Raw genomic sequence first — 22,185 nt, 5'->3', positions numbered from 1 at the left:
CTGACACCTGCACTTTCAGAGAACTAACTGTGCCACCATCTGTTGAAAAACTTCCGGATGCAGACTCTTCTTGCCCTGATCTTTTTTCCTTTTGTTTGGTCAATTGCAACCTTATTATGTTTGCTCACTTGTAATGTTTTTCTGTGGTGAGCAGCGCATTAATGATTTTATGGGTAGGACTTCCCTTGATTTATACCTGAGCTTTGTTCGAACCAGTGTGCTTTTGAGAAAGTGGCTGGATAGCCACTAAACACGTTAAGCTATGGTTCTTTTATGCGACAGAGTACCTATTATAATGGAACAATAAAATATGGATTTTTAAGCGACATTTAACTCTGAATTTCTCCCTCCTTGGTACACTGTCATTGTTTATGACTACTAAACTTACCGAGGCAGCTCTTCACGTGTTGCAAACAGAGGTTGAGAGTATCAGTGTGCTCCCAGGGTATCTTTCCTTTGCTAATTGTCCACTCACCCTGATCCACTGTTTCGCGACTACCCAGTTGTCTACTCTGGGTATGTGTACCGCGGAAATGGCTGGCACATTCCTTGCTGTCCATAGTAGAATTCGTTGTGCGTCCACAAGGGCCGCCTGGCCCACGATTGGATCAGCCCAATATCGCCCACTTCAATTTGGACATATCAGGGAGAGATCTGCTAGTTTGGCGACCTCGCTAAACGAGCAAATCTCTACGTCTATGGCCACCTTTAGGATGTCTGCCCAATCAGTCGAATCGCCTTCAGTTCTAGGATGTTGATGGGGAGTGACCTTTCTCCTGGGTTCCATCTGCCTTGTACTGTGTAATCTCCTAAGACTCCTCCCCAGCCCTGTAGACTTTGTTTGTCGTTATGACCATCCAGGAGTGGTTGGGAAAATGTTTTCCTGACTGAAGAGTCACTGGCCAAAGCCACTATTCCATTGACTCCTGAACTGGGCTCGTTACAAGTATCTTGTGATCCAGTTCCCCCGTGTATCCTTCTTTGATGGTGTAGGATCAGTCTCTGAAGTGTTCTTCTGCAGCAAAAAAGCGAAAGACTCTGGAATGGTTGTGATGTATTGGCACATGAAGGTATGCAGCCCTGATGTCGATCACTGCCATGAACTCCCCCTTCTCTATTGATAACAGCACAGACTGGATAGATTCCATCTTGAAATATTGTCTTCTGACATATTTGTTAACAGCCTTCAGGTCTAGATCAGGACTATAGGACTTTGTGGGTACGATGAAACAGATTGGCATAGAAACCCTGACCTCTTTCTGGGTAGGGCACCTGTTGTATTACTCCTGAATCTGAGAGGTTGTGAAAGATCCTCGAAAAGGCTGAGCATTTCAGTTCTCAAGGGTAGGCGTGACACACAGAATCTCTCAGTGGAGCCTGGACAAATGTTAGCCATGAGAGACTATCTGCAGCACATGAGAGACTGTCTCCACACCTCCCGAAAGTTTCTTAGACGGCCGATTTTTTTATATGTACATTCATATTTTAAAAAGTTGCTTTTTAGTGTCAGTATCACTTTAATCTCTTAGTGTCCATTCTCCAAGCAACAGGAACTTCATCCCCTTGGTGCCTATGCCCCCCTAATCTAGGCAAGAGAAACTGCATTTATATTTTCTTAATGGTACGAGAGGGTAGCAGTACATTTTTTTTTTTCACAGTGACAAAGTACGGTAAGCTTTGATGGATTTGCCAGTCTATATCCAACGGCCATTATATATTCACTGACAGAAATATAAAGTGCTTTGCCAGCATATCATATAAATACTGCAGAGCTGTCAGATCTTTCCATTACAACGCTGCAAACGTATTATTACTTATGCAGCTAATGAGTACTCAATAAAGCATATGCATTTTCTCTATAATACTTCTCTCATCATTAATATCTGTGCAAACAAAAATAAAAGGGTTTCACATAGCAGTATTAACCTGGAGTAAACTGTTATTTAAACTGGCCATAGGATCCGATCGTCATCGTGAGACCCAGATTATCTCGGAACAATGGTACGAATTGTCCATCAACTAAAAAGACCAATTTGCCAGGAAAACAAAGGGGAGCTGCCTGCTTGGCCCTGCAATCATAGATAGATTGCACTGGGACCGACAAAGATTTTTTTAACCTGGCCGATCAATTTCCTGACAGATGTCGGCCGAAAAATCGTAAGATGTTCGATTGTTCAAATCCCACTAACCGCACAATAATTTCAAAGGATTGGTCAGACTTCGCTAAAATCAGTCGTTCGGCAAGCAAAATCTTTGCATCTATGGGGACCTTTACTCCAGAACCTTTAACTAAACAATAAACTTCTTGGTAGAAGTAGAGGTGGTACTGAAGGACTGATGGGGCCAATTTGCATATAACAGATAGCCAACATACTATTTAATGTATAATGGATTTATAATAATTGCTGGTACATCAAGGACAAAAGTCATTCATTGTCCTCTAGGGAACTGCAGGATTTAAAATAAATAAATGCATAACCAAATAAGACAGCTGCTGCCATTTGCAGATGCCGGATAGAGAGAAGTAATATATATATATATATATATATATATATATATATATATATATATATATATATATATATATATATATATATATATATATATATATATATATATATATATATATATATATTTATATTATAGTACAAACACCTGCACTCTGTCCACTTTTTTCTCCAGACCGGGTGCTCGGTCAAAGTCTTTATACATGCATAGAATGGACCAGCACACCGTTTTCTTCAATCAAACGTGTTTATTCAATACACACTGTGCATCCAACGTTTCGGCCCGCATCCGGGCCTTTATCAAGGATAAAGTGACAGTGATAGTGATCATCTTTTTATACCCATAATCCCCCTCGTTAGTCATGTCATGATGACCTCATCAAATTGCTCAATTTACACTCCAATTATACATGTATTAAAATGCCACACAAAAAAACATCTTTTCAAATCATAATGTGCTTGTAGTTACCACCTATCTGTTGTATATTTAATAAGTGCCACCATTTCTCAAAAATAAAATCTTTCATTTCTGATTGCAATGCGTCCTCATTATTTGCAATAAACCTCTTAGTGAGAAAGTGAATATAAAATATTAAGTGTACCTTTACATTACTGCCAGTAGGTGTCACCAAAATGCTGAAAAATGAATATGTGCTTTGATCCACTGAAGTGAATTAAAATTGTTACAAGTTATTTCCTTAACTCCAGAAACGGCAAACACACAGATACAGCACCTGCAAATTAAGATAAGTGTTATCTCGGCCAGTTGAAACATATGTCTATATGAAGGAAACAATTACTATGTATCTTTCCAACAGAAACAAGCCTTTGTTCATTTATTCTGGCCTCTCATTCAAACCTGATCTCTAGGCACTGATAAGAGGGGGAATTTACATACTGCTACGTTAAAAAGCAACCCAATGACTGCTGCCCATTTAATCCCCTTGGCGCTACACAGCCCAATTCATAAATCCAGTATGCCTCCCTTTTTAAGAGCATATTGTCATAGTCCCCACCTCTTGCTCTCTTGGGGATCTGCTCTATGGGCATGCACCTAAATGCTGCTGGACTGTGTCTGGCCTCCGCCCAGTGTTTGGCTACTGGCTGATGTGAAATGTCCTGTTTATTGCCCTTTTCTCTCTTGCTTTTCTCAGGATCCAGTGCTGCTCTAATGCTGGACGGAAGCGGTATAAAATCAGGCAACGAATGACCTGCGATACCGCTATGGTGGTCTACATTGTAAAGTGTCCCTGTGGGCTCATTTACTGCGGTAAAACGATCAGACCATTCAAGGAGAGAATGTCGATGCACAGGTCCAGCATTAGAGCAGCACTGGATCCTGAGAAAAGCAAGAGAGAAAAGGGCAATAAACAGGACATTTCACATCAGCCAGTAGCCAAACACTGGGCGGAGGCCAGACACAGTCCAGCAGCATTTAGGTGCATGCCCATAGAGCAGATCCCCAAGAGAGCAAGAGGTGGGGACTATGACAATATGCTCTTAAAAAGGGAGGCATACTGGATTTATGAATTGGGCTGTGTAGCGCCAAGGGGATTAAATGGGCAGCAGTCATTGGGTTGCTTTTTAACGTAGCAGTATGTAAATTCCCCCTCTTATCAGTGCCTAGAGATCAGGTTTGAATGAGAGGCCAGAATAAATGAACAAAGGCTTGTTTCTGTTGGAAAGATACATAGTAATTGTTTCCTTCATATAGACATATGTTTCAACTGGCCGAGATAACACTTATCTTAATTTGCAGGTGCTGTATCTGTGTGTTTGCCGTTTCTGGAGTTAAGGAAATAACTTGTAACAATTTTAATTCACTTCAGTGGATCAAAGCACATATTCATTTTTCAGCATTTTGGTGACACCTACTGGCAGTAATGTAAAGGTACACTTAATATTTTATATTCACTTTCTCACTAAGAGGTTTATTGCAAATAATGAGGACGCATTGCAATCAGAAATGAAAGATTTTATTTTTGAGAAATGGTGGCACTTATTAAATATACAACAGTTAGGTGGTAACTACAAGCACATTATGATTTGAAAAGATGTTTTTTTGTGTGGCATTTTAATACATGTATAATTGGAGTGTAAATTGAGCAGTTTGATGAGGTCATCATGACATGACTAACGAGGGGGATTATGGGTATAAAAAGATGATCACTATCACTGTCACTTTATCCTTGATAAAGGCCCGGATGCGGGCCGAAACGTTGGATGCACAGTGTGTATTGAATAAACACGTTTGATTGAAGAAAACGGTGTGCTGGTCCATTCTATGCATATATATATATATATATATATATATATATATATATATATATATATATATATAAATAGCTATAAAGTTAACACTTTGGTGTTACTGGCATTTTAAATTTCACAATATCTACTGTGCCAACAATAGGGTTAGCATTATAAGAGTATAACTGTCAATATAAGGCCAAAAGCTAATATTTGGAATCTTTAGTGTCAACAAAATTTTTATTGGTTCCAAAAAAAAATCCTGAATCTGCTGGACTACAGTTTGACTTTTAATTAGCCATCTGGTTGCTAGGTTAACAGTGCCTAGAAACAAAGGATCTTGCTAAAAAATCAGGAGAGGGTCTGAGTGCGATAAGTAATAAATATCAATTTTCTATAAACAGTAAATAAACAGTATAAATTGCTAACTTTTCTCGCAGCTTCTGAAGTTCCACTTTCAAATCTTCATCTTCTAACTCTGACTCATCATCACTGCTCATGGGGGAAGAAGGCGAGTAGACGAAGGAGTTCTGCTTCCGGTTATACACTTTCTCCCCCTGCTGTCCCACATCTTTTTCTCTCCCTTTGATATCCAGGGGCCTGCCTGGAGTAGCAGATTCAGGTTCAGAATCACTTCTTGGCTGTTTTTTACAGCTGCTCGGCTTCCTGATATCGTTTATGCACACAGCTGAACTTGACTGAGCACTACTGCCATTAGCTGAGGTTTCATCCAGTTCTCTATCAGGTGTGAGAGATGAAGCTTCAGTCTCACATGCAGTGCTGATAGACTGCGGAGTGTCTTTTGCTTTTGTGTTACCAGATTCAGTCTCTTGTAAAAGTGGATTATCTGGGTAATAGCAGTGTGATGGAGCACCAGCTGATTCACTTTCGGGGGGCTGCTCTTGCTGTGGAACAGAAACAACCTGAAATGGAACAGAGACATGTAATGTCTTCATCTGCTAGCGTTGCTAATAATATTATATATGCCGAAACGTACACATTAATATTCACCTTGAAACGACCACGTTTGAAGGCACCAGTTCTAGATGGTGACCCTTCTGACAAGGCACATTCAGCAAATGCTTCAACAACCCTTTGTGTGGCATCTATGTCCAGTCTCACTCCCTCCTCTTCAACTAAAAGACAGAAGCTCCCACTTGTGATTACATTTAGTAAGTAGGGAAGAGATGCTAGAACAATAGAAACATTCCTGAAAACCTGCCACAAACAGGGAGGTGAAAAGGGCAGGAGATAATAGTGCGTGCGGGCTCTAGCTAAAATACACAATGCCATGCTTGGGCTTTAACCAGACAGACACATAAAAGACAAGAAGCAATGATAGCCCGAGGGCTCTGACAAACTGCCTTGAACACACAGCTAGATGAAACATACAAAGACAATAGTGACGAGCAGAAGACATAAGGGAACGTTTCTGAGGATGAATAAATTAAATAAAGATAACTCACTAAAATAAATATATACGTACGGAAATAACCAAAAGGGATGTGTCCTATGGTATGGGCCTAACTGTAAGCAACACTACCTTGGCGGACTCTTGACCTCTTGAATAAGCTGTTGGAATGCCGCAATCTGCATGCCCAGCTTTTTAATTTGCGAGCCCACGGTTTCTTGCTAATGGGATTTTTGAGACTAGGACAAGTAAAGCTTAGGCCAAAATATCCACCTCCTGATTGCAGATGCGTGGCTCCAGTACCCATAGGGAGCTTGGGACAAGTATGGGAGGAACTTCCAGGAACCCAGGCATCTTCGGAACTCTCCTGAAAAAGTAGTGGCAGAAAAAAGTGGAGAGAGGAGAAGATAAAACAGTGAATATAAATACTAGTTATGGATATATGCACACTATAACAGTAATAGAGAGAGAGAGAGAGACTGTTTACTTACAGATGGTGTTAGTTCACCAGGTACTGTGATGACTGCTTCCGGATCTCTTGACACAGTAGCGTCATTAGCTTCCATTTCCTCTGGAGTGGCCTGCACACTGGTGGAATTCACATCGAGGGCTTCAGGGACAGGGCAAGACAGAGTATCCTCAGCAGATGACGATATGGGAGATTCAGTACTCTGTGTCTCCTTTAGGCTGTCAGCATAAGAGCTGGCACAGCTGTCCTGATATAACAAAGTTCTTAACTTCTCATCCAATGTTTTGATGTGATTATCTGCATAGTCTATTTTGGGGGGTCCTTCAGTGTCAGACTCTTGCACTGATGTAGAGTGTCCTAAGGAAGCCTCTGAGATGGGTGTTTCAGACAACACAGTCGTATCTACTGGATACAGAGGTTCTGACATACATAGGCCAAGTGACAAGGCTGTAGTGCTTTGCGCCATTATGTGTCCAGTAGAAGTCTCAGTTGTGTAAACCATGCCATTTGCTCCTTGGACTTCCTGAGCAAGAGTTAAGGGTATATCTGACGACTGGCTCTCTGCCAGTACAAGTATATTACCATCAGAGTTCCTAGATTCTAAATTAATCTGCCCTGCTGTTGAGGCAGCACAGTTCAATGAAGATGATAACATTTCACTTCCAACTGCCGCATAAGCAGGGAGGGCCGAAGGCTCAGGCTCAGCAGGGAAAGCATGGCCATCTGTTGGCTGATGGAGAACAGTCTGCAATGTATGCTCAGATCTAAGAGCAGAACAGCTGTCTGTTGAAGAATCCTTAGCCAGACTTTGATTCACTTGTTCATTATCTACTGTAATAAAAAAAATATTTATATGATTAGACAGTACTATTGTTTTTGAAGTATCAAGTATCAGAAAAAAAACAAAAAAAAAAAAGAGGCAAGTTAAATGGTTCCAGGTAAAACTAACCAGTGTGTAAATGTGATAAGGACTCCATTCTGGGACAGTTACTGATGCTGGAATATGTCAGCACTATTTAAAGTATTGTGTTTAATCTACTGCTCTCCCGCTGTTTCTCTTTCACTACAATGGTGGTGCTGGTTCTCCTCTGACCTGGCCAGGTCCCTTAGCAATAGCAGTAGATACATGGATCTGCACAAACCTCCTGAAGGGAGGTTAAACCCCCCTGAAACGTTGATCACACTGGTGATAATAGTGTGTGTGCGGATCCGTATATCTACTACTAGCACTATTTAAAGGTTATTATTAATAATGAATAAAACTGAATTTGCTTCTTATGTGTCATTCACTACACATACAAAAAGGATTGGTTTGATGAGTCCTAGCACAATTTACACCAGGCATTCTTAACCTATGGGTTTGGAGTGGGAAGCAAAGTTGGTACCTTTGCTTTTTAGGTTGTGACACCAATCCAATTTGAAATGTCTTCCTACAATAGCAAATAGTTATAATGAGGTGCATAACTAGTTCTTTATCAATTTTTGGGTTTTAAAGCCAATTCCCCTTCCTAATGGGGAACCATTACTATAATACAAGATATGCTAAACTGGAACATGTTCACAGATTGATGCTTGTTATTTTTATGGTGTTTCAGATATAAATGGTTAAGTCTGCTTTCTCAATCTAGCATGTTTTATAACTGCAAACAACTCCACCATGCAAATCAACTCACAGCAGCATGAGTGCCTTACAGTTGAAAAAAATGTTATTTAAAATCACAGATGTACAAACAATATAATATAATAACAAAGACTATATGTAAAAAAAGTTTATTCAGCTACCCATGGCATTGCTTAATCACATAGAAAAAGTGTTTTGGACTCCCATTTACAGAAAAAAAAAACTCACTTGGTTCTAGATGAGGAACCTTGAACACGGCAGACTGTGAAACAGAGGAGGACTGAGATTCCCGGTTCCTTATGGTCTGGTTGATGAAAAACCTCCAGCGCCCAACTGGGGAGGACTGTGGCACTGATTCACCTGTAATAAGTGGAATATTGGCTGTAATGTACATTTCTGATACTTAAGCAGGAATGAACACTATATTGCCTGGATTTGGCTGCGTCAATTTCTGCCTGCAATTCTGTTCTGTGTGTTGGTAAAAGAGCAGATTTCTGCTAGGGGAGTAAAGTCACAGAAAACGTACCCCCTGTTTGTTGGTATGTTGGCACACCCATCTGCACATGATCGTAGGATCCAGTCTGGTTTATGAAAAGAAGAACATTAATACAAATAATAAAACAAGCACAGAGTGTTTGCAGTATACCATCATCCCTTACCTGGCTGTTAGCGTCTGGCTGTACAGACTCCATTCTCTCTTCAGGGGGTATGCTGTGCAGCATCTCCTGGGCCTGTATAACTATATTCCTAAGTTCCTCGACAAACTTCTCTTTCTCAACTTCCAGCACAAAGTTATCTTCCACCTACATATAAAAAGGTCAGCTTTAAATAACCAGTTTAGCAGCTAGTTGCACAACTAGCTAAACCAAAGCCATTCAGTTAAGCAAGTTCCTGAATTCTTCGTGCAACCGGTATGCTGTTCATTTTTTTTTCAAGTTACTCGCTCAACTAACCAACTAAATCTGGGCCTCAAATTATATAGATTTGCCTGCTGTTTTCTTCATATATAAACCATCAAATCTGTCAGTTGCAAGTGCTAGCTGCACACTTATGCAGGAAGGACATATTTGTTTCATATTCTGAATCCACCACGGTCTAACACTAACATTCATCACCCATCACTGCTTAAAAAATTATGCACCAGTTCAAAACACTGAGCTTTGAGTGTTTTTTTTTACTGTTTACATTGGCATCTTTCAGCACCAATTGATTTTGGGTGTTGTTAATCTTGTAAATAATAACTAATTAGACTGAAATTATGGCAGACTGGTAGTTTGAAGTCTAAGGGTAAAGCACAGGACTCATCCAATTTGGGTTTTTTTCTGTTTAAAGGGGAACTAAAGTCTAAAATAGAATAATGCTAGAAATGCTGTATTTTGTATACTAAACATAATCATGAACTTACTGCACCAGAAGCCTAATAAAACAAATGATTTATGTTAAGTTGGCTGCAGGGGGCTATCATCTTGTAACTTTGTTAAACATCTTTGCAAGACTACGCACATGCTAAGTGTGGTCTGGGCTTCAGTTGGGAGGTTAAAGGGGAAGGAAACCTCGTCGGCGCTAACCCCCCTCCCCCCTCCCGTGTATTGCCCCCCCTCCCTCCTCCCCCTGGCCTACCCCTCCCGCTGGGCAAATGCCCCTAACTTGTTACTTACCCTTCTGCGCAGGTCCAGTCCAGGGAGTTCACAGCCGACATCTTCTTCCACACGATCTTCTTCCTCCTTTGACCGGCGTTTTGGCGCATGCGCAGTAGGAGCATTTCGCCGGTACGGATCTACTGCGCATGCGCCAAAAGTCACGCACATGCGCAGTAGATCGTACCGGCGAAATGATCCTACTGCGCATGCGCCGGTCAAAGGAGGAAGAAGATCGCGTGGAAGAAGATGTCGGCTGTGAACTCCCTGGACTGGACCTGCGCAGAAGGGTAAGTAACAAGTTAGGGGCATTTGCCCAGCGGGAGGGGTAGGCCAGGGGGAGGAGGGAGGGGGGGCAATACACGGGAGGGGGGGAGGGGGGTTAGCGCCGACGAGGTTTCCTTCCCCTTTAAGCTTAGGGACCATCATAAATTATCAAAACAGCACAAAAAAAAATATCTACCAGAAGCCGATACAGCAAGACTAATAATCAGAATATGCAGACTACACTGGTTCTGTGGATACGAATCTCTACATGGTCGCCGGCTGCTTCATAGGGAAGCAAACAAAGCTGCTTGAGTTCTGGGAAGTAAAATGGGGGGGCTCCCCCCTGCTGTTTGAAAGTATGATCGGTTTCCCTGCAGAGCAGTTAGGGACCGTCTGAGAAAGTAAACAAAGGAGGAATTTCACTGCATAAAAAGTCAAAAGTTTCTTATAAAAACGGTACACATATTTTAATTAAAGTATATTGGAGATACGTTTCTTTTTCATTAAAGAAAGTAAAAATGGGATTTTATTATTTTGCTTTACACCCTCTTTAAGGATGTATGACTGTCTCCCATAAAGTATTGCAGCAGCACTCTTCATAACTTGCCATATAATGGACAATATCTTCAGGAGCATCACCATCTGCATCAAATTTAAAAGTCACCATCTTATTGTTATGAGTTTCCAGCTGGCACTCGACCATGTTATCTCCAGAGGTTGACACCTATGAGTAATGAAACAAGTAGAACGAATTATGAAAAATATACATATAAACTGGCAGAAGGAGATATTTATATATGCGCACAGACCTGCATAACAGTAAGGATAAATCTGGCTATTTTTTCAGGCTGGGGACAGGAAGCTCGACGTTGTTTAATTTTATCTAGCTTGCCATTTCCAGCTGTGTTGTCGTGTGCACCTGGGCTGTCTTTGGCACAGTCATGATCACTGCTGTAGAAGTGGGGGAGGGGAAAGTTAATCTCTGCTATAAGGCAGAAACAAAATCATAAATATTAGTCCTACAGGCCCAGATCAGGCTTCCCATGTAAAAAAATAAAAGTACAATGTCCTGTATACACAACCATCTCCCACTACACGAATGGCCAAATCAGGTAAAAATGTACTCATCTAGAGACATGCATATCCGATTGTGTATATCCAGCTTTAGGTGTCTTCAGGTAATGAAGGGTTGTTTAGGTTTAATTTGTCCTGTCTCATTGGTAAAAAAATAATAATTTCAATGTCATATTGCACTAAATATTATGACCTACCTTTGAACAGAATCTTGTTTCTGAGACACATGCTCCTCAGGTGCCCCTGCTTGGCATACAGACTGCAAACTCTGCAAAATAATGGAAAGTAAGGAAAACTAAACAAAAAAAACAACTTGGCCTATTTTTTTTTATAGCTCTTTCCTTTTAGTTGAGGTTAGTTTTTCTTTTTATAGCAAACATAGTCACAGTCCTAACATTAGATGCCAATATGTAAACATGGAAGAAATCCTTTCTAAAAGTAGCACTACTCTAGCATTATTCATGTGGGCTCTGCTAAGATAAGATTCAGACAGCATTCTCATGGGCAATCTTAATTTGTACTATATAGGCGTCTACAACAAACACACAAAATTCTTGTTGTGTGTGGCATTCTTGTGTATTATTATTTTGTATCAAGAAAGCCTTAGCCCTGTTTGTGCACCACCATCCTGCTAAAAAAAAAAAAAAAAAACTGGCATCCTATTAGACAACTTTTCCTACAGCCTCAAATAGAGACTAAAGGTGGCCATAGACGTTACAATTACAATCTTTCCTAGAACCGATCTTTCCAAAGATCGTTCGTTTTAATACACATGTAGAGCTGAATTGTCAGATATACAGGTAGAAATAATATAATTCTACATGTATGTGACGATTCAGCACTAATAATGGTCAATGTTTGGGTGCCTTCAAAGGTCCCTGATCAAAATTTTACAAGTCTCCAACCATACTCCCACCAAATATCATACGAAAATGTTTTGTACAATATTAACAGTGCATCTATGTCCACCTTTAGACGGTGGTAGAGTTAAAGAGATACTGACACGAGAAAATAACCCTTTTTATATCCATCATAACATTATGTTTGAATGCCATTTATAATTTTGCCATAAAAGTATTTGCCTGATGATTTTACATTACCTTCCTTACCCCCATATTCCTCTATGAGGGGGCTGCCATATTTGTGCAGCAGTAGCCCGTTAGCATTAGAAACTTTAACCGACAGGTTAAAAAGGGACAGTCAGGTTGGCAAAACAGTCAGGTTTAGGAACTTCAAACAATTACTTACAAAAGCAGAACTATCAGAACTATCAGCAAAAAAACATCAATGTGATCTATATGTAGCTTTTAATGTAGATTCATATTTTGAAAAGAAAAGAAAATTTTTAGTGTCAATATCACTTTTAACGGGTATCAGGTGAAGTTTTCTACAAATCATATGAGGCAAGGGTAGAACTATAGTTTGGAAACTGCACTGCAAAATTAAGCTATTCAACAAAGTCAATACCTGTTTTGACTCAGGCTCTGTGTACGGAGTCTGTGGTGCCATCATCACACTTTGGTAAACATCCTGATGCTGTAACATGGATTCTGCAGTGATTAGAGTTGAAGATGGCCACACCTGTTGTGAAACAGGCTGCGAAGCATATCCAGGTGAAATTAGCTGCAGAGGCATAGATCCTGAATGTGTTTGAGGATTATCTGGCCCAGCTACCTGGACAGGGGGATGTTGCTGCATATGTGTAACAGATGTTGGTTGCTCAATGAATGTAAACTGGGTTTGACTTGACAAAGGTTGCATTTGTTGAAACTGCAAATTACTTTGAGCTTGTTGATGTGCAATTCCTGGCATATACTGTGGCTGCACAAAAGGTTGAGGTTCATAGCTATGTACGGGACCTTGTGATGGCTGGGTCAGAGGATCCTGTGAAAGCAATGCAGTTTTTTGGACTGAGGAAACATGATCCTGATCTGATGGATGATCATCAGACAGACCTAATGGTAATTGAGTTAAGGCTTGATGTTGGAGCAGAAAAGGTTTGTTCAAATCAGGCTGTAGCAACACTTGTCCTTGCTTCCTAGCAGATGTTGCATAGCTTTGATTGTCTGCAGCCTGTAAAGAAGGAGGTGGGTGACTTTGGCCATGCTCTTCTGACTGCATCATTAATGAAACTGGACTTGGAGACTCAATGTGCTGTTTTGCATACAACTGATTTTCAGAGAGCTGCTCTGACCTAAACTCTTGGGGTGGCATAATATTAGACTGCAAATTTGGGTTTACCTGCTGTTCGGGGGGAACCATCTGCTGAGCACAAACTGATGGCACTCCAGATGGTGCAGGATGCAGACTGTAAGCTCTCTGCTCCAAAAGAGGCAGTGAATTTTGAACACACCACAGCCCATTAGAAGCATTCAGAGTGGTCTGCTGAGGAACGGGTTCCACATTCTGGGGGTACTGCACAGACTTTTCTGAAGTTGTCACTGCATGCTGTGCGTAAACAGGATGTTGTGCTGGCACTACTGTTTGAGAGCTATAAACCGATGTGTCAGACTGAAGGACAGTCTTATTGGCATACCGTTGTTGGTCAGGAAGATCACCTGTCTGCTGCATATATACTTGTTCTGCTGGTGATACTACATACACAGGCTGAGGACTTGCAGTTACTGTCTTACTTGCATACATTTGTATCTCAGATAAAGATACTGCATGCTGAGGATATGACATATGTGAAGCTTGCTGGTTATATACTGACTGATCGATAGGGACTGGTTGTTCAGGTACCTGCTGGGAAGAACCAGCAACGGGCTGAATATAAATTGTGCTGTCAGCTTGTAAGTTATATGCCTGCTTTTCTGTAGGTATAAATGCCTCTTGCGTGTACAGAACTTGAGTAGGAGCTGGTGCAATTGGCTGGATGTTCACATGATGGTCCGAGAGCAAAGTGGATACTTGTTGGTATACAGGTCTGTCTAAGGGTGGTAAAGTTTGTAAAGCATATGCAGAGTGTTCTGCAGGCTGAAGGACTTGTTGAATGTATATTGGGTGTTCAGTCAGTGCTGCTGCTTGATGTGTATACACTGGATACTCAGCTGATAAACCCTGCTGCGAGTACATTGGTTTCTCAGTTGATAAGATTTGCTGAGTGTACACACTCTGCTCAGCAGGTCGAGTTTGCTGTGTATATATCTGTTTATCAGTGTGGATAATGTGTGGTGTATATAGTGGCTGCTCAGTGGATACAGACTGATGTGTATATACTTGCTGCCCAGCAGACACTGTTTGCTGGATATATAGTGGTTGCTCAGCAGACAAAGCTTGCTGTGGATATCCTGGCTGCCCAGCAGATACAGTTTGCTGTAAGCATACCGACTGCTCAGCAGACTGTGGATATTGTGTTTGATAAACAGATGCTGCCTGTTGAATATGAGGTACGGTTTGCTGTGGATAATATGATTGGTCTTTCAGATGAACAGCTTGCTGTGCTTGGATTGGCTGTTCTTGTGGTGCATATACCGCCTGGTCTGCTTGAAGCACAAGTACTTTTTGCTCAGCACGTTGGGGGTATCCTGTTTGATCCATCTTAATTACAGCTTGCTGTGTGTACACTGGCTGGTCAGTTTGAATAGTCATTTGTGTGTATATTAGTGGCTCAGCTAGATTGCCTTGTTGTGTGTACACTTGGTGCTGAGCTGGAATACCTTGCTGTGCATACACTGGCTGCTGAGCATATATTGGTTGGTCTGATTGAATAACTTGCCGAGTATACACTGGCTGTTCTGCTGAAACAGCTTGTTGGGTGTACAATGACTGTTCTGCAGGCATAGCTGGCTTTGTGGTGTTTTTCTGCTCAGTAGATATAACCTGCTGTGTGTATGCTTGTTGTTCAGTTGAGACAACCTGCTGTACAAACACTGGCTGCTCTGCCGATGATACATGTTTTTCGGTGTACAAAATCTGGTCAGGAGTTGCTAAAGCAGGATGGGTATATTTTAACTCTTCAGACATTTGTATAGCTTGTTGCACAAAACTATGTTGGTTTGAAGTCTGCATAGTCTGTTGGGTATACACTGACTGATTAGTGAAGTGAGAAGTAACCTCGTTAAATAATGGCTGATCTGATGGAATAACTTTCTGATCAGATACAACAACAGACTGCTGTCCATAGGTTTCCAGTGGAGGAATCTGAATGTATAGTGGCTGCTCCGGAGGATTGTTCAGGATTGTTTTTGACGCTTGTTCAACATCTCGAGAAAGTTGTTGCACTCCAAGGTGGGGTAATGGAGGTTGGGTATATGAACACTGCTCATGCACATTAGAGGTGAGGGATTGCTGTAAATGGCCAGACAGTTCAAATGATGACATCTCACCATCTAGGGATGATGTCTGTGCATTGAATACCATCTGTTCTGATTGGTGTTCCATACGCAGTTGTTGTTGAACAGCTTCAACTTTAACAGCATCAGAATACTTTTGATTTGGGGGTTGTTCCATTAAGGCAGGCTGCATTATGAGTTGCTGTGGAGGCAGTGAAGGTTGGTAAGTAAGCTGAGAGCTTTGGAGCTGCTCTATATGAGGTGCTATCTGAATATTGGGCTGAAATGTTGCTGAATAATTTAAGGTATCTGCAGCAGGAATTTTTGGTTGCTGCACAGATGCTCCAGGATGTTGTGTCTGCTGAGGATCAGCTGGTGCCCCATGGACATTCTGAGATGGATGCAGCACATTTTGAATGTTGCTGCTATACTGAACCATTAAAGCTGGATGGTAGACAGGAAGAAGAGCAGGAACTTGGGTGTCTGTTGCAGCAGGTGTAACAATTTGTATTCCAGTCATGCCACAAGCATCTAGCTGCATACCAGCTCCTGCCTGCTGTGATGCTATTTGTCCAGGTACAATTTTAGGGGACAGTAAAGGGTTTAATGTGTTACTCTGAGGAAGAGTATTTCCATTTGCAGCAAATGACGACATCTGTGCATCCAGGCACTGCAAAGATTAAAAGATTATGTGTATTAGGTGGACATGGCAGAAATTGTATCACACAAACATACTCTATGAATAATCTAATAACTGTGTGCCAAGCTGTCCTTCCATTGCTGCTGACAGCAGGCATGGCAAGGCAGGCTGAGCAAGGGATTGCGCAGGTAACATTTGTATCCGAGTAATCTGCTCAGTTACAGTAAAATAAATAAAAACATATGAATATCTGAAACTAGCGGAATATTATGGACATTGTTCTAGTTTTATTACAGCTGGGGTTCCAAAAGTGCCCTGCCCCTGCATTAAGTAGAACAAGGAAAAGGATTAGTCACAATCAGTTCTGATCATAAGGTGCATACTGCTAAAATGTAAATGTTCTCTGAAAGTAAATCGAGAATCTTATAATGAGGGAAAATGAAATGAAAACACAATCTTAATATGCACAGAATAATTAAGGTGGAAATATTAATTAAAACAACCAAAATATAGTGGACTTTAAATTAATTAGAAGGCAGCATGTACTACAGCTACTGTATCTGACAGCAAGCATTGAACTGGCTGCTATGGGTTAGTGGTCCCTGGCAACATTTGGCTGTTTCATTGGATTACACCATTAGTATCTCAAAATTACCAAAAATGTATATCTGATACTGAGAAAACAAATTTATTAAGCATTTTGGATGCACACATGCAAAATTATGAACAGTCCCATTTCCATTTGATTTTGTTAAAATGACTTGATGTTAAAATATATACATTTTGGGGCGTACCTGCTGTGTTTGTTGGTGCTGCCCCACTACTTGCTGAGACTGGTAGACTTGACCCACATGACTGCTTTCTGCCTGCGGCACCACAAAAACTTGCTGGCACCTTAATTGTTCATGGCTCACGGTAAAGACTGCACTGTGCTGGCTTGCAGTATCTGAATGCATGACAGATCCTGCCCCTGCTTCTGGCTGATTGTCAGCAGGAACTGTGAAGCACAATTTAAAAAAGAAAAATTGAGAAAAAAAAATTAAAATGTAACCTGAAAGCATCCCTCTCATATATCTAGGTGCTCTACTTATTAATTCTTGTCAGTATTTTATATAGCAGGAATTATGCAAAATTCTAAAACAAGATTATTCAGCTTTAGCTTAACTTTATGCACCTGTGACTGTAGAGCACTGCTGGAGCTGTTGCTGCTGCAGTAGTTGCTGGCGTACATGCTGATCTACCTCAGTTTCTTCACTCTCATGTCCAGCTGGCTGCTGGTATACTGCAGGAATGGGCACTGCAGCTCGTGCAGGTGGTGCCCCCCCAATTCTGCTATGTGAATCACGACGATCCTCAGAATACCCTGTCAGCAACCTCCTCTCTCTTGCTTTCTTGATAAGACACACTCGGTCTCTAATAGATTTGGCCACAGCTTTACCGTCACTTTCATGGAAAAAGCCAGATTTCACCTAAAGCAGCAGGAAGATAAACAGACTAAAACATCTCAACACAACGTGCAGTCCAGAATGCAAACATTTTACTCTGGATATTTTAAAGGGATTTCACCTTCCAAAAACTTTTTTTAGTTCAGTTGTTTCAGAAATAAAGACTATTTTAAATTTCTTTGCATATTTTTTACCATTTTTCCAAAACTTAAAGGGGAACTCCAGCTTCCAAACCAAAATTTGATTAAGAGGCCCACATAACACAGAAACCCCTAATATACCAAGCACAGATACCCATTTCTTCAAAAAGTATGAATAAATACAATTTTCTATGCTGAAATCCAGCTGTTTAACAGTTCTTCTTTTTCTGCATCATTTGGAAATCCTGGCAGGGAAGGAGGGACAGGACGGAATACTGATGTTACAAATTGTAACACCTTCTACGCAGCTTACAGACAGCATGCAGGAACCACATAACCCACAATGCATTACACTGTGATGTTCCATTCCTTATTGAAATCACGTGTGCAGGAAGGACAGCTGGCTGCTGATACAAAGTAACAGTAGTCAGCCAGCTCAGCAAAGTAGTCAGAAAGATCAGCAGGAGAGCAGGGGGCTAGGCTTAGGGAACTGTCAGAAACCATAAAAAATCATGAAATATTTTTTAATTGATGTATATTGAAAAGTTGCTTGAAATTATGTTTACTTTTCAAAAAGCGTAAGTTATGTTTTAAGGGAGTTTTTGTGGAGTTCCCCTTTAAGTTTAAAGTTCCGCTCTCTCTCTGAACTGTTACAATTTGCTACATTTCTCAGCAGCATCTGTGGGACATTAGCAACTATTGTATCAAATTTAATTCAATAATTTTGATTAGCAGGGCCAAAGGTGAGAAATGTATCAATAAATGTATTAATTTAGAACCGTCCCTCACAGAGTGGCTTTAGAAAGAAATAAGAAAAATTTAACTTTAAACTTAAATATTAGAAAAATGGTCACAAATTGATGAACTATCTGAAAATAACTAAACAGAAAAAGCATTGGAAGGTGAACAACCCCTTTAAGACAACATAGCTGGGATCTTACCATTTCACATGCCACCTCATCAGGGTTGTCTGTCTCTAAGCTGAAGCCGAACTCAATCGCTTCATTATCTTTATGTTTTCCTTTTAGCTTTTTAGGATCTTCCACCCAAAGCCTCAAGGCCAGTGAGGAATCTGTACCATGATCTTCTTCAGCAAGTTCAACTCGCAAACCAGTGTCTTCCGCAAAGAAAGCATGATTAAGAAGCTCTTTTATGGATAACCTATAATCAGCATAAAAAGAAGAGCACAAACATATACACATTAAAAAGAGATTTTGTCATCAGCGGGCCTTTCTTTTATTCAGAAAACATCATGCCTGAAGTTAAAGGCAATTTAAGACAGTATGAAAAACATTAATGCAGCCTTTTTTTCTTATGTGGAGAAGTGTATTTCCTGGTTGTAACGTGGCTAATAAAAATAAACATGGCCTGCCATGAAAGTTCTGAAGGTTTACAAAAAGAACTGTGATAGTGACTTACTACAATAAGTTGTGACTGGAGGGATGTTGTCAAAAAAGTATGTCACCTTTTATTTTTTTTTGCAAAATTTCTTGCCATATCTTGTCACTCCTAGTTATCATCTGAAGCAGCCATGCCCATAAAAAATTAGAAATGACTGAATGTTATGCATTGGCAGAGCCTTCTGTCTCACCTTTCAACCTTGTTTTGACGGATGCAGCTTTCAATTATTTCCTTTACTTCAGGATCAGACACTTTATTGAAACTGGCAGGTTTGATTCCCTAAGGGAAGAATAAATATAATCAGTCAATTCAAGCTGATAACTTTATGTGAAATTGTATTGTAAAGAAACTGTCATTTAATGAAGTGTAGAGTAGAATGAAAAATCTACTAGAAATACTGAAATCCTGTCAGAGTGCATTGCCTAGCAAGACATAAATAGCAAAGCATCGGATGCTACATTGTTAGTGACTGTCTAAGGCGTAGAACAAATTCAGACTAAAAGGGAGACGTACACTGGTTACTTTGCGGTAGATCTGAGCTGCATTCTGGCATTCTGAGTATGGGTATTCTGATGAAGCCATTTCCAGCATGCACATGCCAAATGCATAGACATCCACTGACTCGTCGTAATGCTCTTCATACATTTCTGGGGCCATGAATTCTGGTGTTCCTACAGAGACAGTACCATACCTTTTTATTGCTTTCTTTTAAAAAGGAAAGACAGTAGAAGCTGCTAGATTACTTTGGCTGTTTAATAAACCATGCATAACTGCAATAAAAAAATGATAAAAAATACAATTAGTTAACAACATTACATCTGAACGCATTATAACAATATATTATTATATATTAGGGAAATAAGTATATTGTAACACAGGAGAAATTGCCAGCTATCTTACATTGTTACCATTTTTGCCTATAGAATCAACATTACAGTGCTATTTTATGAACAAGCATTTGATTAAACATCTTCAAACTCTTCATTTACATCAAGCCGATATTCTATTCTGTTATATACTCCTAACACTAGGTACTATTTTTTTCACACCTGCTACCAGATGAGGTAACATCAGCAGCATACTGGCCCAGGTAAGGACCCAAAACCCTCTCTTATCAATATCTGATTAGGGCTCATCAGGCATTGACTGGGCTGTGGGAAAATCTTATCGGCTGAAGACTGTGAATGACTGCTCCGCATTGATTCAAATCACATTGACCCAAAAGCCGTAGTAATGGCTCAGACCAGAGAAAAAGATCCAATCATCTGACAAGACCAGACAAAATAGATCCAATCATCTGACAACAAGGCCAGACAAAACATATTTACTATGTGTATCTTGCTTTTAAACATTGCTCAGAACAGCCTATAACTCCTGTAAACAACACATACAGCCTCAGAATCCCAAGTAACAGGGTTATAGACACGTCACTGTATTCTGCATGTACCTTTTATCCTGCTTCGTAGATAGCTGAAGCTGAGACATGACACCTTCAAACAGTCAAGCAATAACAGATGGGGCAATTTCAATTGTTTTGTTGCTCAGGCCTTTTGAAGTTGCATGAGCAGCGGATAAATGTTTGAAATAGTCCCCATTTCATTTTGAATACAGATCACTTGAAAGCACCTTCTTGCCAGATGATTTCTGTTTGGTAACACAGAATGCTGCATTGGTTCAATACCTGGGACATTTTTAAGTGAACAGGGGCAATTTAAAATGTTTTGTCCACTGCCCATGGACATACAAAACGACAGTGTTGTTGCCCTAAACATATCTATTTTCCCCTTAGTTACAGTCCAGGCTAGAAAGCATTTACAATGTGATACTTGTTAAAATAAATCATCATTTAGTTCCCATTTAATTTCACTTGAAGTAGCTTCATAAGCAAAAAAGGTATTGTAGTTTGTCTGACATCAGCAAACTAACCCTCATATGTAATAAAAAGCACTAAGTTTGCCCAGGAGCAGTAACTTATAGCAACCAATAAGATGTTTGCTTTTAAACAGGTGACCAGCAATTTATTTCTGCTGATTGGTTGCTATAGGTTACTGCCCTAGGGCAAATTAAGTGCCAATTATTGCATAACCCCCATTATCCCCCATATCTAATAAAAGGCACTAAGTTTGCCCAGGAGCAGTAACCTACAGCAACCAATAAGATGTTTGCTTTTAAACAGATTACCAGCAATTTCTTTCTGCTGAATGGTTACCATAGGTTACTGCCCTAGGGCAAATTTTGTGACAATTATTGCATTACCCCCTATGTCCTGTAATTGCTAGAAGGAGCTTAAGTTATGGTGCATTGCTGATCCTCAAAGGCTATTTCTGGACCTCACCAATTACACTCTTTGCAAATGATGTACGCATCAGGGTGGCCAGACCAAGGTCCCCAATCTTCACAGAGCCTGTGGGACCAGTGATGAAAATGTTGTCGCATTTCAGATCACGGTGGATTATGGGAGGTGTCCTGGTGTGCAGGAACTGAAGTCCTTTCAAGATCTGCCGGCACCAGCTCCGTAGTACTTTCGGCTTCATTACCTTAAATCTTTTCAAATACCTGAAAAATACAGAATCTTTTTACTTATTGTCACAACACATAAAATAAATACATAAAACTCAAAATAAATACATAAACAGTCTCAGCACTGGAATTACGCTTGCAGAAGCACTGACTATACTTTAGGAAACTTGTAGGTAAAATATTGATTCTTGTTTTTATATGTGGTAAAATTAGATAGTTTCAAGAAATACATGTATGTCCTTTTAGCAAGTAAGAAAATACTATGGACATTAATAATCTTAGTGCAAAGCTAACTTTGCAATTCTTGCTTGTAACTGAAATTTTTGTGCTAATTATAATTTCTTAGGGAAAAAAACATCCTTTTGTGTTTTGTGCAAAGAGGTTCAAAATGGTAAAATAAATTAAATTCATTTTAAAACTGCTGATGTACTGTCCAAATGCATTAAGACTTTAAAAACTATAGCCTGTGTATGGGTTGCTTTTATGCATAGTAATATTGTATAACAAGAATAATAATAATTATTAAAAG

The 22,185-nt window shown here is 40.1% G+C and overlaps 1 protein-coding gene across 9 annotated transcripts in view; it reads right to left on the bottom strand.

Annotated features, from left to right (window-relative positions):
• wnk3.S (WNK lysine deficient protein kinase 3 S homeolog) overlaps positions 1 to 22,185 on the bottom strand; it is a 76,020-nt gene that overhangs the window by 21,059 nt on the left and 32,776 nt on the right. For 8 of the 9 annotated variants that reach the window (XR_005963867.1, XM_041575020.1, XM_041575016.1 and 5 more), the window contains 17 exons: positions 21,472 to 21,692; positions 19,650 to 19,807; positions 19,327 to 19,415; positions 18,677 to 18,896; positions 17,325 to 17,619; positions 16,945 to 17,147; positions 12,704 to 16,180; positions 11,434 to 11,504; positions 10,972 to 11,113; positions 10,770 to 10,886; positions 8,918 to 9,061; positions 8,785 to 8,839; positions 8,487 to 8,618; positions 6,660 to 7,468; positions 6,301 to 6,535; positions 5,769 to 5,893; positions 5,187 to 5,680 (listed from right to left, as the gene is read on the bottom strand). Coding sequence is in view for 8 of the 9 variants with exons in the window: in XM_041575020.1 (XP_041430954.1) it covers positions 5,187 to 5,680; positions 5,769 to 5,893; positions 6,301 to 6,535; positions 6,660 to 7,468; positions 8,487 to 8,618; positions 8,785 to 8,839; positions 8,918 to 9,061; positions 10,770 to 10,886; positions 10,972 to 11,113; positions 11,434 to 11,504; positions 12,704 to 16,180; positions 16,945 to 17,147; positions 17,325 to 17,619; positions 18,677 to 18,896; positions 19,327 to 19,415; positions 19,650 to 19,807; positions 21,472 to 21,692 (6,987 nt within the window). In the remaining variant the exon portion in view is untranslated. The remainder of the gene's footprint in view (positions 1 to 5,186; positions 5,681 to 5,768; positions 5,894 to 6,300; positions 6,536 to 6,659; positions 7,469 to 8,486; positions 8,619 to 8,784; positions 8,840 to 8,917; positions 9,062 to 10,769; positions 10,887 to 10,971; positions 11,114 to 11,433; positions 11,505 to 12,703; positions 16,181 to 16,944; positions 17,148 to 17,324; positions 17,620 to 18,676; positions 18,897 to 19,326; positions 19,416 to 19,649; positions 19,808 to 21,471; positions 21,693 to 22,185) is intronic. The other variant, XM_018232795.2, reaches the window with a different exon arrangement.

The sequence above is a fragment of the Xenopus laevis genome, chromosome 8S (assembly GCF_017654675.1).
Source record: "Xenopus laevis strain J_2021 chromosome 8S, Xenopus_laevis_v10.1, whole genome shotgun sequence".
Taxonomy (NCBI): domain Eukaryota; kingdom Metazoa; phylum Chordata; class Amphibia; order Anura; family Pipidae; genus Xenopus; species Xenopus laevis.
This window is presented reverse-complemented; position numbering and strand designations above follow the sequence as displayed.